The 18,177-nt window shown below is 24.7% G+C and overlaps 1 protein-coding gene across 1 annotated transcript; it reads left to right on the top strand.

The window, feature by feature from the left end:
- Positions 1 to 110: 110 nt before the first annotated feature.
- sstn (stepping stone) lies at positions 111 to 8,089 on the top strand. Its single transcript, XM_015511529.2, has 9 exons — positions 111 to 314; positions 424 to 671; positions 734 to 962; positions 4,413 to 4,572; positions 5,498 to 5,607; positions 5,672 to 5,795; positions 5,884 to 6,322; positions 6,393 to 6,667; positions 6,735 to 8,089. The coding sequence occupies exons 1-9, from the start codon at positions 311 to 313 to the stop codon at positions 6,886 to 6,888; spliced, it is 1,743 nt and encodes a 580-aa protein (XP_015367015.2). The 5' UTR covers positions 111 to 310; the 3' UTR covers positions 6,889 to 8,089.
- The last annotated feature ends 10,088 nt before the right edge of the window (positions 8,090 to 18,177 follow it).

Below are 18,177 nucleotides of genomic sequence, written 5' to 3' on the forward strand. Positions count from 1 at the left end.
AGTTACTGTTATCATTTTCATCATAGTCCGTGGTTTTTACTTTTTACCAAGCAATTACGCATTAGATAAGCCGTAAAGTATTTTAATGATGTAGCTCAGTTTATTGTTTAGTGTTTACTTTGGAAGAGTTTTCTGTGTTTCACTGTATCATTAACCTTTGTTATTGTCATTAGTCATCACGTCAAGGCGAGTCATTTTATTACTCAGATTTGAGAATTTACATCGCTGAAATATTTGGATTCACACGCCGTTTTAGCGTACAGAATTCTGGTTCATGAATGTGATAGTTTCGCGATGAATTTAAAAAACTATGGGTAACTAGTACCGTTCTGTCATTTGTTAATAAACAACTTATATGCAATTAAATTTAACATGTTTGGTTGTCTTTGCTAATTGAGTAATTCATAACTTTTATCTTCTCAGAATGCTCCTTTAATAAAGTTGACACGATGGTTGCGAGTTTACAGTCCAGACGTAAAGCATTAGAATCTAAAATCACAGAAAAAAATCGTGAATTAAAACGATTATGCATACAAGAAGCAGAATTGACGGGAAGCTTACCACCGGAGATCCCATTGGACCCTGGTGAAACACCACCTACATTCCGTCGACGTATTGGAACTTCATTTACTTATCCTGAAAATTTAATAAATAAGCTTAAATTTAAAGACGTAAGTAATTATTGCTTTTTTATTGTGGTGTACAGGTTTTATATAAGTTTTTTACCTCTTAGGATGAAACTTTGGCTTCTCTAGAACTAGAGTATAAAATCCAAAAAGGAATTGCCGAAGCTGCTTTAGGACTTGCTAATGATGAGACTGCCAATAAATCGGTGCGACGTAAACATAGAATGATGTATCAACAAAGTCAAAATAGAATTATTGAACTTGAGACAAGAATAAATTTATGCAATAATCAAAAAGTAAAAAAAAAGCCTCGCCCTGAAAGCAGTTACACAACAGGTAATATCTATAATACTCTATCATTGTTAAGATTAAATTAAAAAGAAAAAGGCTTCTTGATGTGGGTTAAGTAAGGAAGAGTACACATAGTTATAATTATACATATTGTTTATCGTGGACCAGTAGTGCCATGTTTTATTACTGGATTGAAATCAAATAATTACATACCTAATCCACACACGCCAATAATAATTTAAGTTCGATATTTTAATTTTCTGATTAATTGTTTAGTTAAAATTATTTAATATTTTCATCTAGTACTGGTTATAACATTGATAGATAAACACACTTAACCAGACTCAAAATCTGTTACAGATTAACATTTAGACCATATTAGATTCTGAGTAGAGCAATGAATGTATTTATTTTACAGTAATTGATTTATTTATTATTATCATTTTTATTTTTAAAACACTTAATATAAAATAAATGTATATTTAGTATTTTTCTTAATAACTGGGATAAAAAAAAAATTAAAAAATAAAAAATAACCATAAATAATTGAAATGTTTACCTTTATTAAAAGTTTCTACACATGATATAATTTTCTTGAAATTCTGTCGTAATCGCTTATGATTAAAATTATGTTTTAATTAAGAATTTAAAAATTGAATACAAGTTCTAGGTATTTTATATTGCAATTAAAAAATAAAAATTGTTTATAAATCAACAATAGTTTTATATGACTATCTAAAGTTTAAATTTTGATTAAATTAAATATTAAACCGTTGTTTCTTCTTCAAAAAATTTTACTATATTTTCATATCCCAAAAACAAATAACTGGAGATACCCACTTGAAATTTTCACCAAGTTGTTGTATTATCATTTTCTACATATTCCTGATATAATTTTCAAAGAATTTATATGGCTCAATAAATTGTTTAATAGAATAGTGTTTTATCTTTAATAAGGTTAAAAGTTATGTTTCAATTGGAAAAATATCCACTGGTAAAATACATCTTTGGGAGAAAAATATGTTAAGCTTAATATATCTGAATAAAAAACATCTATTCAAATATCGCCCATAGTTATCATTTTAACTTTTTGAGAATAAATGCATAAGATACAAGAAAATAGTTACATATACTGGTCATATAGTATGTATTAATAATAATAATAAATATACAAAACAGTACCTAATCATAGCCCATTGCATAATAATAAATTTCAATGTTATGTGTATTGGTCATAAACACAAGTACTTATATTTGCTTACTTGTGTTGTTCTTTCACAATCTGTTTAAAAATATAAAGATAAAACTTTATTATCCCACTTATTTTTGTTTTAATTACTGGATACATTATATGAACAATTTTACTATCTATATTTTTACTACCAAATATATTTATCTTATGATATTATTATCTACTGGCTACTGTATATAAGTTTTTCTTGATATTCTTATCTAGATTCACTACCTACAGTATCAGAATGTTGAGTGTTGCAATAATTTGTGCACCGTAGATAAAATAACAACTTAAAAATAGAATTATTCTTTAGAAATATAATACAGAATTCAAAGAGCCAGAACAGCATTAAAAAAAAAAAAAATGTTCAAAGGAATCAAAATCTGGCTTTAAATAGAAAAAGTTAGATTTCTAATTTATTACATGTTCTCTAAGTTATGATAAAAAAAAGAACTTATAATCTGTGCGTTAACAGAGTTAACACACAAGACGATTTATTATTTTGATATGGACCTTATAAATAAATTCTAAAGGATTGTAATACCAATCAAATAGTATTAAAATGAATTGAAAAGATGATTAACTTGGATGATAATTTAATTATAAAAGATTTGTAATTAAGATTACATGAAAAATATTATCATGAGAAATATTCAATAGAACATTTTGTTTATTCTTATTCACTACATACAACTATTTATCTTTATGGCCTTCATAGTATATGAAAAACATTTTAATCTTGTGTATTAGTGAATTACTTTCAATATCTTATCTAAAATGCTGTGGTCATAAAGTAATATAATAAAAATAATTTGGTCAACATATTATTGATATAAATATGTCATTTTCTAAGAGGGCATTTTAAGTATCAAAATTTATACAACAACATAATATACACTTCATAATTTAAAAATGTATATATATATACATTACACATTTATACGAAATTCTTTAATGAATAACATTGCAGTAAGAACTATTACAATAATAATTTGATTAATAATTGCCACTCTCAATTTTTTTTTTTTTTTTATTTAAGTTTTATCATTGCAGTGGTTAATAGAACAATACATATTTACTTCTTGTTTATTTTATTGTATTTAATTTTAACAAGCACATGTATTAATTTTGTTTTTAAAATTGTCATGTATAAGCAATAGTACAATATAATAAAATATAATGATTATTAAAGTTAACTTCCAGCCCTTGAAATGTCAAAAAACTACAAATCTTTCTGTAATATTCATTAAAAACAAAAATAAATAAATAAATAAAAATAACTATTTAATTCTAATTTAGCTTTAGTTAAAATGTATTTCCAAGCAAAATCAAACATGGGGTTTATGAGTTAGTTGAATGTTGAACAAACTCTTTCATTTATAATGATTAATCATAATATATCTTATCCTGTGTTTTATAATATAATATATAGTTAACCTATAAATTATAATTATTTTTATAGCTTATAATTGTAGCTAGTTATTTTAAGTCAACTTACTTTAAAAAATGTAGGTTCTATTATTAAAAAAAAAAAAATTATAAGTACACCTGATTTCTACCATTGGTTTTTACAATTATAATTTTATATATAAAACAAATTAATGCACATTAAATTATTTAAATAGGAACACAATTAAATGTTAAATCCAGTATGATGGAAAAAATTGATTGGGTTCAGAATAACAGAGTGATAATTATAGAAAAGGATGAACTGAGGATTAGCTGTAATATTTTTAAAAAAAATCCATTAATTTGAGAAAAGTTGTACATGATTAGAAGATAAAATCATTTGTTTAAGTTCAAAGGTAATATGATTTATCCAAAACAAAGATGAGAGAAAGATGAAATGATTATGCTTTAATTTATATCATTCTTAAATAATTCTTATAACAATTAGTTATTTTAATGTACATTATTCAATTGAATTATATAGTAGAATCAAAAACTAGCAGATCATTTTATAACATTATGAAAAACACACATTTAATTTCCACAATTACCTATATTGTTGAATATTTTTTAATTGTTAATGGTTTTGTATTTATTCATAAGTTTTTATTTCTTGCCTGAAATATTAAGCGAGTATTTTTTGAAATGTAATTAAACCATTTTGTTTTAAAACATAATAGGTATGTATGTTTTATTATACAAAAAAGTATATCCTTAAAAAATAAAATAATTGATTTAAGTTCTGATTAATGATTAAGGAAATTTGATTTATCATGAATACATTTAATACTTTTATTTTGTTTTTGTATTAGATTTTGTGAACAATCATAGTGTGACTGATGGTAATTTTGTTGTACCTAAAGATCCAAATGTACAATCTTTGAATGCAAAAGTGTTACCTCACAAAACTAATTTAAGGCAGTCACAATCATACAACAAATTCCCTGGTCAGAGGAATTCTCATGACCCAAGGTAATTATGAATTTATTATTACTTTAAACGTAGTTATATATATATATATTTTTTTTTTGTAATATACAGGATGGTTTTTAAAATTATACTCACCCTATTTTTATGCTTAAATTATGCATATATTAAAATTTTGTTTCTTGGAAATTTCAAATACACTTAAATACCTATTTTTGAATTGAGATTTTTGAACTTTTCAAGGATGATTCAGTAACAATAGAAACTTTTTGTATTAAAAACTTACAATAATTATATTTATTATAAATATTTTATGAACACAGAAACTAGAATTTCGACTTATATTAAAATTGGTTTACTTAAATAATGCTTAAAACTATAATTTGAATAAATGTACACTATTAAAGGGAAGAATGTGATTGAACATGCTTAAAAATGACACTATATTGTAACAATTAATTATTATTAAATGTAAAATAAATAGTATTGTTAAAAATCGGGTGACTGTAGCTCCGGACTTGTAGTTAGAATGTAGATTTAGTGATATGAAATTACCACATAAGTATAGTTGGGTACTTATAGATTGTTACATGAATATGTACAGCCAATACACTTTCCAATCTCCACTGTCTAACCTCCATTCATCATATTCCTTTTATCTTAATTAACTATGGCAATGCCTTCTATATAAATAGTGCTTATTTGCAGTTTGAGATTGTCTGATGTTTATTCTAACTTACAATGACTATCTAATTTTTTCAATGCTATTTTTTTTAAATACTATTATATTTGTACTTATTGCCAATGATCATTCATTTATACATATTCATAACAATATCATTGTTTTAAATATTTTTGCAGTACATAACACATATAAGAATTTTTATTTTTATAGTTTGAAAAATATAAAATTGTACAACTTAAATAGATTGAAATTAGTATAAAAAATTTTTAATTAATCAATTTTTAGAATCAGCAATGGGCTACATAATGCATGGAATACTCATGAACATATATCCAGTTCTAATATGCAACCAATGCTACTCCCAAGATCAACAATAAGTTTAGATAAAGATCATGGTAAATTTTGTGTTAATTATTAAAAAATATATTTGTTAAATTAACATTGTTAATTATTTTACAGTAACTTATCCTAAAGACAATGGTGTATTTTTTAATAATAATTCAAATTCTACAAATTTGCCATCCAATCATGAATTGTCAAGTAAGATTATTGATCAAGATTCCACGTCTAAGTATAGAGACAGGTATACAATTTAATATTTCATAATAAATTGTAATATTATGCTTTTTTAATAGATTAGAATTGAATGATTTAATATTTTATGATAACAGGTTTGGAAGTTTAGACAGGCGACATACTACTAGAAGTTCTAGTTCTCGAAGTAATAGTAGTGTTGATCATGAACCTCCTGCTGTTCCTGTTGTACCGCGACACATAAATTCACAGCATCCCCCAACTACTGTTTTATTACCAAATCAAATGTACCCAGAAAATAGTTTGATGAGAACTCACTCTCTGGGTAATATTAAAAATGAAAATCAACAACAAGCAGAAAAAGGATTTACAGATTTAAATCAGATATCGTTGTCTGAAAGTAGAAAAAGTTCTGAGAAAAAATGGATTGAAACATCATTAGATAGTAGTAGTAGCGTTGAGTCTGGACCAACACTTACCCATGATTTACCGCCTCCTATTAAAATGCATACACCTCCAATACAACCTGAAAATCATCCACTTCCGTACGACCCACTAGTCAATCATTTTGACACTGTAATTATTTTATATTTTTTTGTTATTAAATCCAAATAATTATGCATTTAAATATAACTTTTTTTATTAGGTTCCATTTGAATCACCAAAAAATCATACGGTTGTTCAGGTTGGAAAGTGGCAACCGTATCGTGAAGTAACTAAACCGTTTGAAATGTCTGATTTTTATAAGTACAGTACAAGATTTAGGAAACCATCTGCAAATTCTAATAGTGCATCTCCAGAAATTATTCAAGCTACAGCCAATCCATCACCAACACCATCTTTGCCACCACAACCAGCATTACAAAATAAAGGAATTTATCAACCTTTACAACCTCACAATTGTCATCCACTAGTACCTCAGTAAGTTAACTCGCTATTTTATATTTCAGTATAAAATATAAAATTAAAAATACATTTTATTTTACAGAAACATTTCAATGATGGAAGAAACAGTCTGTCCCATTGATTCATTTGAACCCAATAATGAATTATGTTTAGATGAAAGTGTATTTGCTAATGAAATGTTGTCTTGGTATCAAGATGAAGCTACACCCCAATCTAGGACTGCCACATTGGTATAATTTTAAATAATAGATAACTTAAACCTATTATGGTATATTTTTGCATTATGAATTTATGATAGGCAGCTAGAAGACGACCAATATAATATTATATATTATTATTATGCTTTTATTTATTTATTTATTTTTTTTTTTTGATAATTTTAGTACAACATTAAATCTTTATAAACATACTTTAATATAAATGACAACAAAATAACAAAATTTTAATTGAATTAATTTGAACACTTAATGTATGACTATCATTTTTCATAATAATAGTTAATTTATTTTGTATTTCAGTATCATTTAACTGAAAAAACAAATTTTTCTTTAATAATTGTAATTTTATTTCTGTATAAAGATTTTTATATATAGATATTTATGAATGTGAAAATTAACTTACTTATACGTTCGTTTCTGGAAGAAATGATGATCACAATATTTTATGATTTATTATTGTATACAGTTCTAGTAATTAACTTAAATTTAATTTATCAAGACATCACACTTTTAAATATTTTATTTTAGTTTGCTTTACAAAAAAAAATTGTAGTTTTTAATACACATAACAAAATGCACTAGATAAATAAAATATGTATTGCTTAGTATTTAAATACATTATGAATGCAAATATATGTTAATAAAAATATCTGAGAATATTTAGTATAAGACAAGACTGAATGTTATGTGCAATTAGTCTAAGAGTTTCAGATGTATTTATACTTTTTTTTAACTTGTAAATGATTTTTATTTTAAAATACCATTATTATTGAGTAAAAATGTAAACACAAAAAGGTCATCTATTTTTTTTTTTTTATTATTGTCTTATGTATTTTTTTTTTTTTTTTGTTACTGCAAAGTATATTTTTTCAAGAACTTGTATTCTAATAAATGTATCTTATTTTTAGTTTGTATTTGCAATAAAAAAATAGTATAGAAATATTAATACGCTCAATGTTCAATTTTGATAGAAATGTATGGCTATGTTTTTTTTTTTTTTTTTTTAATGCTAAATACAATTTATATGATGATAATTGTATAATTTATTTTCAACAAGGTATGCAATTTTTATTTTATATATAATATATTATCATAGATATCATTTATCAAAGATAAATTCATGATTTTATTTTAATGATGGCAGCTATAATGAATATCCGTTTATGTATTTTCTACATCACCTACATTTTATAAAATAAACTATTCTCCTAATAATAAATTCATTTTTGTAAAATATTTGATATAACAAGAATTGTTTATTTAGACTTAAATATACAGGGTAAACCATAATTAAAGTTATTAGTAGTAACGGTATGAATTGATTAATTTAATTATACACCTAATTTGATTTTATATTATAAACTATAATATGGCCTATGTAATGTTACCTATCTGCTAATAAATAAAAATTACATATGTAGTTAATTCAATTTGGACCCTATCTATTTTGTTGTACAATTATTAGAAACTACATATTTCTTTAACATTTGTGATTTATGTTTAGAGTAGTAATTGTCATAAAGTTTTTATGATGAAATTAACTTAAGTTAATTTTAAATCCAGTTAACTATAAAACAAAATTGATGATATATTTATTTCGGACAGAATAGTACATGTCATTATTGACTGTAAAATAATATTATTATTTTCACATTAAATTGTTTATGCATATAATACCATTTAAGTAATGTTTATAGAGGGATTTAGTTTGAATTTTGTAAAGATTTTATATCATTATCATATACATTTAAAATTTCGTTTCACATAAAGATCCCAAATCAAGGTACCTGCTGTCATCATATAAGGTTTTTTAGAAGTAAAATAGAACTTTCTACTACATTTTGAAAATGTTATAAAGAAAAACTTTTTAGTTATTATATTTTTAGGTATATTTTATTACAGAATTGTTATTTTTATATTATATTTTGATTAATTAATAATTATAATATCAGAAATGTAATGTAAATGTATTATAAAAAATTAATATTGTAGTATAAATAATAATAAGAGTACTGATAATGTCTTAATGAAAAAAATATATTTAGTTTTGTAAAAATATATCATCTTAATATGAAAACTATGAAGGGCCAAATTATCATCTTATTTTAATTCTAACAGTTTTGAAATCAGACTTAATCTGTTTCAATGTTATCTAATATAATGGACTTGGATACTATCTCATAAAAAAAAAATCAAATACATAAATCTAGAAGTTTACTCAATACAAGATATTATTATGAGACTTTTCCTTTTATCTCTGATGTAAAAATTAGGAAATTAATCCATTTTTACTCTCTTTATTTTTATATTGTTATATGTATCACAATAATATAAAAATATAATTAGATACTTATCATTTATAATATTTAAAGTTATATTATTAGTGTGCGATTATCAAATGTTCATTTTGATTGATATATGTCATATTTAATACTATGATTTAATTACAAAAATAGTAAAAATGCTTTCCTATCTACACTGGTGTATTAACTTAGTAAATTTTAAATCCAGTTAACTCTAAAACAAAATTGATTAGAAATATACATTATACATTAATTATACATTGATGCATTGACGGTTCATACAGTCAACACTCTTATTAAAATGTATTAGATATTTTGAACAGCCTAGTTGTAAAATACTAATCTTAATTTAAGTATATATGTTATTCAAAACCTATAAGAAGAAATATGTATAGAAGTTTTTTATAATTTTTAAATGTTTGAGTAGGAATTTTTTGGATTTTAAATGTTAAACAATATACACTAAACAAATTAACATTCAACTTTAAATTTAAATGAACCATGCTTGAATTAATGTGAATAAGTAGAGTTCTAAAATGATACAGACCTACAGGTTTTTAATTATATTCATAATAAAATATTAGTAATATTAATATAATTTGTTAACTTAATTTACGTATGAAAATGTTTTAACTTAACTTAGTTAATAAATATTATTAACTTGCCCAGCCTAGAATTTTTCTATAACTTAACATTAATTTAATCTAAAATATGAAAATAATGCCAGTACCCATCAACAACAATATCTATAATAATATAGTGCTTAACAAAATTATACTTTGAGAACAAATACTTAACGTTGTTTGTTAAACTGGTATTGTTATTTTATAGAATTACTTTTAACCAATTATTAAATTATTATATCAAAGCTGGTAGTGGAATCATATTTCACATATTTTGTATACATTTATATTTATATAGCTATGCTATTGTAATCACTATTATAGAGTTCAGAAATAGTGCTAAACACTTCAAAAGTTAAATTTAGAAGATACCATTTTGTTATTATTTGACTTAATAGTATGTTAGATATTAGACTTATGTTTATGTGCTTGTTGTATAATGTCATATTATTAATTCACGTTTTATTTGCTATAACATCTATAGCCGACGAGAGTTTTGTTAATTTATCAGGAGTTTCCATTAACTTTAAAGATTTAAAGAGGGGGGTTACAAAAAAAATTATATTTCAACACTCCCTCTTAAATTCTAATTAGTGACGCCCTCACCAACCCTTCATTTGGGTTTAACTCCCAAAACCCCCCTAAATACGTCACTGCATTTGATACAAAATACTATATTACTTAAGAACTACCACAGTACACTACAGAAATCAGTGTTGTCTATAGGAAGAGAAACAAAGTCTTGAAAATCTATAATTTTATAGGTACTTACGTTACCTATAAGAAAACACAAATTATCAACCTTTCAATATAACTGAACTATTCAATGCATTATCATTTATCAGTATGCAAAATCAAAATCCCAGGTTCAGATGAGATACCATATTGCTTTATTCAAAATCTACCAAAGTTAGGACACTAAATACTTCTACAAATTTATAATATAATTTGGGAAAGAGGCATATATCCAGACCAATGACACAACGCAATAATTATACCTATCCCAAAACCAAATACGAACAAATTCGATACCTCTAACTATAGGCTCATTTCATTCATCAATACACTAGATAAAACACTAAAAAAAATAATTATAAACCGCTTCGTTTGGAGACATAAAATATACTAACAAATGTTCAATGTGGATTTCGAAGATATCATTCTACTTTCGATATCGGCCTTTCGTCCTTAAATGATAATAATATTTGTTATGCAAAAAATTAGAAACAATATTTAATATTTATAGCCTTAGACCTAGAAAAATCAAACGATATGGTATGGTAAAACAGAGTTCTTCAAATTATTTAAGAATGTGATATAAATGGTAAAATTTTCATATTCTTCCAAAATTTCTTAAAAAAATCGTACAATACAAGTTAAGCTCACAATGAATTATCAAACACTTACCTAACTGAAAACGGCCTTCCCTAAGGTTCAGTGATTAGTTTAACAATGTTAAGCTATTAACAATATGTTTAAATAAATACTTAAACCCAGTGGCGTATTTTGGGTGATTTCTCGGGGGGTGTCAACATTTATTGAACCTCACAAACAAAATTTTTAGTATTATTTACTAATGTAAAAAGACATTGAATTAATTTTTTAACAAATTAATATGTTAGGAATTGACAAGAAGTTTTACATTTGATAAAAATAGTATACTATAAAATAAGTGACAACACTAATGTCCAATATATTAGGACTTTTTTTTAAATGTCGGGGGGTGTCAAGACATGGAGGACACCCCCCCAAAATACGCCACTGCCTAAACCCTAAACCTACAAAACACCTACTACTATTTGCTGACAACTAGAACATTTATTGCAGTGGAAGAATACTAAAACCACAATGGAAATATTGCATCAAGCACCAAATATTCTCCAATATTGGTCAAATAAGATTGGTTTCAAATTCTCCCCAAGAAAAGTCAATGTATTTGTTTCCATACTCATAAGACAGATAACCACAAATTATTCCTTAATAATTCTGAAATATCCTTCTGCAAATCCTTACGCATATCAGGAATGATCTTAGATAGTGAATTAAAATGGACACAATACCTAAAAAAAACTAAAAAGCTTTTATAAAATTAATATGAACATAATGAAAACATTTTCAAATCGCACCTGGAGGACTGACACAAAAAGTCTTCTAAATATATATATAATTCATTAATACTGTCACGAATAAATTATGGGTCAATTTTTTATAGTTCAGCCAAAGAAAATTTACTCAAAATATTAGATTCTTTATACAATGAAGTTATTCGCATTTCAATTGGAGTATTCAGAATCACCCCTATCGACAGTATATTATGTAACGTTTCAAACTCCAAAGAGAAAAATAGATACTCATCTACGGCATGAAAAGGAAAAGCACATATTGGCATTGTCGGTTACGAGATGGGCGATAGCCGATAAGTTAGCAGACAAAGTAGCTAAAATCATCTAGCATCCAACAATCATTAACATACCGGCTAACGACATAAGTATATCCATTAGAAACAATATAAATACGATATGACTCTGTTCCGCATTCCAACAGATTAAAAAATGCACTCAAAAGTGGCATCATCTCTATAATTTATACAGAGGACAAGATGTCACTTTAGCCAAAGTGAGAATTGGACATTCTTTTCTAACCCATTCATTCATAATCAGAAAAGATCCACCTAACTAACCTAACCTATATGCAATAAATTCCAAGAAGACCTAACCAATCAATACATCATACTAGACTGCCCAGACCTTCAAAACATCTGAAACACCTTATCAATATCCAACAACTAAGAAGGAGCTCTTTAGAAAGACAACACCATATAAATCTTAAATTTCTTTACGCATATTAATATTGTAAACAATCTTTAACTAACATGTATTCATAATTTAAGACTGTTGTAAACTTTGAAATTTAATTATTAATGTAACTCATACAATGTAACATGTACACAAGGCTAAAAACCTCAGATATTGAAGCCTTCTTTTTCTTTCAATAAAATAAAAAAAATGATTCATAACTAGACTTCAATTTTATTAAAATTTGGTACAAAAAAGTATTTTCAAATTTATAATTTTGGTACAAGTAGGTAGTATAGTTATTACATTATCGATTACATCCATCAAATCAGAAAACTTCTTCAGCTATGGGGAGAATAAACATTAAACAAATATTTAAGTATATAAGTAGGTCTTGTCCAAACAAGTATTGATTACTTATACAGAAAAAAATATTGTGATTAAAATTGATAAAATATTAAAAATATTTACCTACTGAAAAAAATAAAATAAAAATTACTTACTATTTACTCGAGTACATAAATTTGTTATTTTTGTATATTTTTAAGTGATACCATTATATTGAGGCCGTGAAAGCAAAGCCCCACTGGTTACTTTTCAGTCAATATCAGGTAAAGGCCAGAGCCTAATGAACATTTCAAGTAGGTATAATATGTGGAGAAAAGTGAAAAGATATTGTTTTATGAATTTCTGCTTACAAAATAATTTGAAATTAAGGTCTATTATAAACTTCTACTCAATGTAGAGTTATAGTTAAGACAATATATATAAAAATAATCAAGTAAATCCACTTTATTTTTGATTATAAAACTTTAACACTATAGACATATTTAGTTTATTTCGAAGTGAATAATAAAATTTACAAAAAAATGATAATCCAACATTCGTCAGTCGCCTTAAATTCAATTTAACAAATGAAATATGATGTATGAAATAAGAAAATGACATACTACTTTTATGACACAAATAAACATGAAGTAAAGTCACTAAATGAAAGTTGGCGTGATAATATTCTAGGGCTGTCAAAGAAGGTAAATGAAGAGTGGAAACATAAGATTAGGAAGAGTTAATGTGATAAATTAACTGGTCAAGGACACTTTTAGTAAAAAGTAGAATTTCGATTAATGTAAATCTTAAAAATAAACTATCATCTATGTATCTTCTATTAGATATACATATTATATACACATTACACACACACACATATATATAAACAATAGGTAGGTAAATAGATACTCATTAGTCTGGTATTAAATATTATTATACAATAGTTGTATAAGAAGAAAAATAAAAGTATATTTTCTTGATTAAACTATTTTTATTTTATTTTGAGTATTTATCTGTAAAATCTGCAATAGTCATACTATTGCGAAATTGCGGGTATGAAAGTATAATAAATTATATAATCATATATTACATATATACACCTATTGGCTATCATTACTAAATATTATGTTTAGTCATATTAAATAAAAATTGTATTGGATATAATATTATTCTTATAGGTAGACAGCACAATAGTATAGCTAGGTGGTAAGAATTTGTCTCGCTATTCATTCATCACCATGACACGGAATCGAATTGTTTTATAATTATTTAAAATTATAAATTAAAAAAGCGGGTAAGTCGTGGATGTCGCTCTGCTGTACAGTAGGTTACTGTAATGGATGGGATTAAATTTGAATGCAATGATAGGTATCATTGTATACGAAAAACGATTCTGAACGGAGATGATTTGTCAGTCTAGGATATATTATATTTAAATATTGTCATATATTCTATTTTGAAACAAATATTTTATTTTTCAATTAAGACGAATTTTGCAAAAGGCATGGTTAATCAATTAGTGTAGTTATCATGTAGTTATCATAATTCATAATACCTTATATATACGAATACATGGTTTGAGGATAAATCGTTATCATTACGCGATTTCATAAAAATTTAAAACTCAAACGCTCAAAAAATTTTTCCTATAATGACGCTTAAAATTTTCTCTATAGCTATTTGAAGCAAAACTTGTGGAAAACTTGGTGTTAAATTTTATAATCTTAGATATAAATACAAACAATATTATGAATTTTGAACTACAAAATAATTTGCAAATATTCATGGTTTTGACAAATTTTTGTCAATATTTGAAATTCAAATGCTAATAAAAATTTAAATTGAATTTCCGGTGGACATTTTTTTTGTGATAAAGATTGGCAAATTTGTAAGGAATCTTGTATTAAATTCTCAAATCTTAGATTTAAAAAGAAAATTTTTTATGAATTTCTAGCTTATAATAATTTGCGAATTTTCGTGATTTTTACGTATGTTGTCAAAATTTAAATTTAAATGCTTGTAAAAAAAAAATGTGACTATATATTTCTTTTATTTTTCAAACGTTATTGTAAAAATATTTTAGGAGCCTTGTATTAAATTTTCAAATCTTAGGTATAAAAGCAAATTTTTTTATGAATTTCTAGAATAAAATAATTTACGAATTTTTGTGATTTTTACGTATGTTGTCAAAATTAAAATTTGTATACATGTAAAAAAAAATTGTGGCTATACACTTATTTTATTTTTCAACTGCTATTGTAAAAACATATTATGAGCCTTGTATTAAATTCTTAAATCTTAGAATTAAAAAGAAAAACTTTTATGAATTTCGATCTAAGATAATTTGAAAATTGCCGTAATTTTACGTAATAAGTCAATATTTGAACTTCAAATGCTAATAAAAAAAAATTGTGCCTATGTATTCTTATAATTTTTTAATCACTATAAGAATAACATATGAGGAACTTTGTATTAAATTTTCAAGTATTTTGATAAGGCCAAAAAAATTTTATTGACACTTCAAAAAAAAAATTTTCAGACAAATTGAAAATTTTAGTCATCTATAAATATCTCAAAAAAAGTCAAAATATTTTTAAAATTAAATCATGTAAAGAAAATGCCAATCTAAATAACTGATAAAATTTTCAAGTATCTACGACTTATACTTTTTGAAAAATAACAAATATTTAAAATCGTTTCAGGATAAATCGTTATCGTTACGCTATTTCATAAAAATTTAAAATTCAAACGCACTTAAAATTTTTCCTATACTGATGCTTCAAGTTTTTTTGGTCGTCCAACATTTTTTTACCGACACTTCAAAAAAAAAATTCTCAAAAAAATCGAAAATTTCAGTGGTCTATAAATAACTCAAAAAAGTCGAAAATTTTTGAAAATTAAACTGTATATAGATATCACTAACATTAACATTTGGTGAAAATTTCAAGTATTTACAGTGATTAGTTTTTGAATTACAACCATATAAAAAAATCGATTTGGTCGAATTTGGTTTTTTTGTCATTTTTTTTTTTTTGTTTTTCTCGATTATTTTGAAAACTGTTTGAAAATGTTTACTTTTGACTTCTATAATGCACCAAGGATATTCACTTTTACATCGGAAACCACCCCCAAAGTTTGAAATCGAAGCATTATTTCGACTAGTTATGCTGTACACAGACACAAAAAAAAAAAAAAACACACATCAATGTAAAATCAATACATTCATCACTTCGTTCAGAATCTAAAATGAATGAAAATCGTCACGAATAAAAGATGTGTTAATTGTAATCTATGTGTTTATTGTAAAGGGTTATATAATTTTTCAAAAATTTGATATTCGTGTAAAAAACGTAGGTACGATGAGAAACGGATTTTCAATAAACCTGCGTATGATTAATTTATACCTATACTCAAATTTCAAATAATAATAAAAGTAATTAATACTAACAATGCCTACTGTCTTACTGTTTTATTACTTGTCCACCCTACGATTCTTTAATAAAAACAGATGAAATAATATGTTATCATAAATATAACCGGATATAAATGTTTATATCTAAGCACAATGCACATGAATAGATATCATCTAACCACGGTTTAAAGAGTAATATAAACAAATACAACGACGATACTAAAGTAAATAAAAAATTTGTATACAACAAATTTTTACGCAGTACCTAGCTATATTTAAGGAGCTAGAATCATGTTTAATGTTTAGGTTTATATTATACTTTTATAAATGATGAATTGAATACAGTATAATAAGACAAATGGCATATTTTATCCCACAGGCATCATCAACAATTATATATCGAAGTATTGATGTGGTAACCACAGATACTATACATTTCATTTAATAATAGTATTTTAATAATAATATTTCTAATGTTCTTAAAATATAAATATAAATTATAATAGTAAGAATTAAAAGAATTTAACTATACATTCGATTACACGCAAAATTTTCATTTTAGATTCTAAACGAAGTGATGAATGTATTGATTTTACAATGATGTGTGTTTTTTTTTTTGTGTGTCTGTGTACAGCATAACTAGTCGAAATAATGCTTCGATTTCAAACTTTGGGGGTGGTTTCCGATGTAAAATTGAAGATCCTTGGTGCATTATAGTGGTCAAACGTAAACATTTTCCAACAGTTTTCAAAAAAATCGAGAAAAACAAAAAAAAAAAATGACAGAAAAACGGGAATTTTTATGCAAAACCAGTTTTCGACCAAATCGAATTTTTTTATAAGGTTGTAATTCAAAAACTAATCACTGTAAATACTTGAAATTTTCACCAAATGTTTATGTTAGTGATATCTATATACAGTTTAATTTTCAAAAATTTTCGACTTTTTTTGAGTTATTTATAGACCACTGAAATTTTCAATTTTTTTGAGAATTTTTTTTTTGAAGTGCCGGTTAAAAAATGTTGGACTACCAAAAAAACTTGAAAATTTAATACAAGGTTGTTACTTATGACTTGTTCTTAATGAAGCTAAAAAAAATTAAAAATCGTAAGTCACAATTTTTTTTTATAAGCGTTTATATTTCAAATTTTTACGAAATCTGTCGAAAACACAAAAATTTGCAAGTAATTTTGAAGTTGAAAAATCATAAAATTGTTTATGTTTATGACTAAGAATTAAAAATACAACATTAAGTTTTCCTTCAAGTAGCTATAGAGAAAACCCGAAGCATCATTATAGGAAAAATTTTAAGTGCGTTTGAATTTTAAATTTTTACGAAATAGCGTAACAATAATGATTTATCCTGAAACGATTTTAAATATTTGTTATTATTCAAAAAGTATAAGTTGTAGATACTTGAAAATTTTATCAGTTATTTAGATTGGCATTTTCTTTACATGATTTAATTTTAAAAATATTTTGACTTTTTTTGAGATATTTATATATGACTGAAATTTTCAATTTGTCTGAAAAATTTTTTTGAAGTGTCGATAAATTTTTTTTGGCCCTATCAAAAGACTTGAAAATTTAATACAAAGTTCCTCATAGGTTATTCTTATAGTGAAATAAAAATTATAAGAATACATAGGCACAATTTTTTTTTATTAGCATTTGAAGTTCAAATATTGACAAAAATTCGTCAAAACCATGAATATTTTTTTTTTGTGTTTTTCATTACGTTTTGGGGCAGTAAAAATGCTTCGACTTTTAACTTCAGTACCTTGTTAAATCAGAAAGTGAATCTAGTTGATACTTTGGGGGATCAAAAGTAAAAAATTCTTAATATTT

The sequence above is a fragment of the Diuraphis noxia genome, unplaced genomic scaffold (assembly GCF_037042655.1).
Source record: "Diuraphis noxia isolate RWA-SAM2 unplaced genomic scaffold, SU_Dnox_SAM2 contig0001, whole genome shotgun sequence".
Classification (NCBI taxonomy): domain Eukaryota; kingdom Metazoa; phylum Arthropoda; class Insecta; order Hemiptera; family Aphididae; genus Diuraphis; species Diuraphis noxia.